The 1772-nt window shown below is 60.8% G+C and overlaps 1 protein-coding gene across 1 annotated transcript in view; it reads right to left on the bottom strand.

Moving 5' to 3' along the window:
• Nucleotides 1–1772, bottom strand: part of IL23R (interleukin 23 receptor) — a 14892-nt gene that overhangs the window by 10165 nt on the left and 2955 nt on the right. Inside the window, exon 6 of the mRNA XM_009320655.1 lies at nucleotides 790–949. Coding sequence (XP_009318930.1) covers nucleotides 790–949 — 160 coding nt within the window. The remainder of the gene's footprint in view (nucleotides 1–789; nucleotides 950–1772) is intronic.

Raw genomic sequence — 1772 nt, 5'->3', positions numbered from 1 at the left:
CCAGGGGCGGCGCGGAGGCCTGGCGGCGGGCTCACTGCTGCATGGCTCTGCCGCCGCAGAGAGGAAATGGCTCAGACTGCAAACAACAGCGAGTGCTGCTTTTTAGGACAAGCGCGTCCCCGGCTTCCTTGCCGTGACCAGGACGTAAGCGAGGGCATTGCTCCTCAGGCGTCTCAGCCCACTGCCGGCCAAGATAACTGGGCTGGCTGTGCCTAAGCTCATCCCAGTGTTAGTAACTGGGATGCAAAGGGGGAAAGCTGACCTGAGACGACAGGTTTTTGTGGCTGGTTGAGAGCAAGCAAGCCAGCTACCAAAGACAGATAAGCATGTCCCATCCCTCTTTCTGTTTGGAAAACCATGTATCCGCAAAGCCCCCCTGGTTTCTCTCCAGCTCTCACCGTGCTGCAGCAGCCTCAGGAGTCTGCCAAAATCGCCATCACCTGCAATGTGCCACGGGGCTGGGAGCGCTTGGAAGGCACGACAGGAGCTGCCAGCTCATGACAGTGCTCAGCCCTCGGCTGTGGTGTGGGGACAGCAGCGGTGCCTCCCGGACCACAGCATCATACCTTATGTCTGCCAAGAGTGGTCTCTGGCAGTGCAGGGACATGCAGGCTCCCATGCCATGTGCACGCCATGCACATGCCATGTGCATGCCACGCACACACATGTTGCTGGCTAATTTGAGCTGCCCAGCAGTCGGAGCTTGGGCCAGGTCCCCACAGAGCATCTCAAGGAGCCAATGGGCTGCTTGGGAAAACAGAGTGAGAGCAGTGCTGAGGCTGAGCTTACCTGCCTCTGGGGTGGTGTAGAGAAAGGGGGTGCTCCAGGCGCTCCAGGGGCTGTCGACGGGGCTGAGCCGGCACCTGACCTGAAACACGTACTGGGTGTTACTCTGCAGGTCGTGCTGCAAGCGGGGCCCGTGCTGCGCTGCACCATCCCACGCCTCCACCTGCAAGGGAAGCAGGGTGCTGGGGGGAGCGGGACCCAGCAGGCCCCCCGCTGCCGCCAGCCCCCCATGCAGAGCGGGAGCATGCTGCAGTCGTTGCCTTCCTCGTCTGCACAGGTGGGGACGGTCACAGTCCTCCCTGAGCACACATGGCTGGCTAACCCCTGGGGCACATCCTGCACCGGGGGACTGCCTGCCAAGGAGGTCCCCATCGCCCCTCCCGTGGTGCTCCAGCATGTGCTTTTGAGACTGATGCTGTTGCGAGACGCAGTGCACGCGCGGTCCCCTCTGCTAATGCACCAGGCAAGCTAGGGGGGTGCAGCGAGAGACCCCGGCCTGATGCCGCACTGGGCTTCTGGCACCACGGCAATTTTGGGTGCTCCAGTGGGCGCTGGGATCCACCCTCAGCCCCTGCCAGTGCCTGAGGAGGTTTCCGAAAGGGACCCGGGTGGAGCTGCCCCAGGGGTAGCTGTGTCTGCGAGTGTGCGGGGGCGACTGATGAAGCGTGCGTGCGCTGAGCATCCCTAGAGGCTGTTTTGCCTTGTCCTTGCAGAGCTAGATAACGTTTGGAAATATTTTGAATTTTGCCCTTTTGCTTAAAAAGCAGAGATAACCTTGCCTGAAAGTCTGTCTGCCCTCTCAGAGGGCATCAGCTCTCCTACCCCACCAAAAGTGGGAGACTGACCATAGCTGGGCGTGTGTGCCCTCCACTGGTGCTGAAGCAAGGGGGAAGGTTTTGAATGACCCCAAATGCTCCCATTGCCCGTGGGTGCTTAGGGGTCTCTAGCAGGATCAGGACTGGCATATCTCCTAACAGGGGGCAGCT

The sequence above is a fragment of the Pygoscelis adeliae genome, unplaced genomic scaffold (assembly GCF_000699105.1).
Source record: "Pygoscelis adeliae isolate BGI_AS28 unplaced genomic scaffold, ASM69910v1 Scaffold402, whole genome shotgun sequence".
In the NCBI taxonomy this organism is placed as follows: domain Eukaryota; kingdom Metazoa; phylum Chordata; class Aves; order Sphenisciformes; family Spheniscidae; genus Pygoscelis; species Pygoscelis adeliae.
The sequence above is the reverse complement of the archived record's forward strand: the minus strand, read 5'-3'. Positions and strand labels throughout refer to the sequence as shown.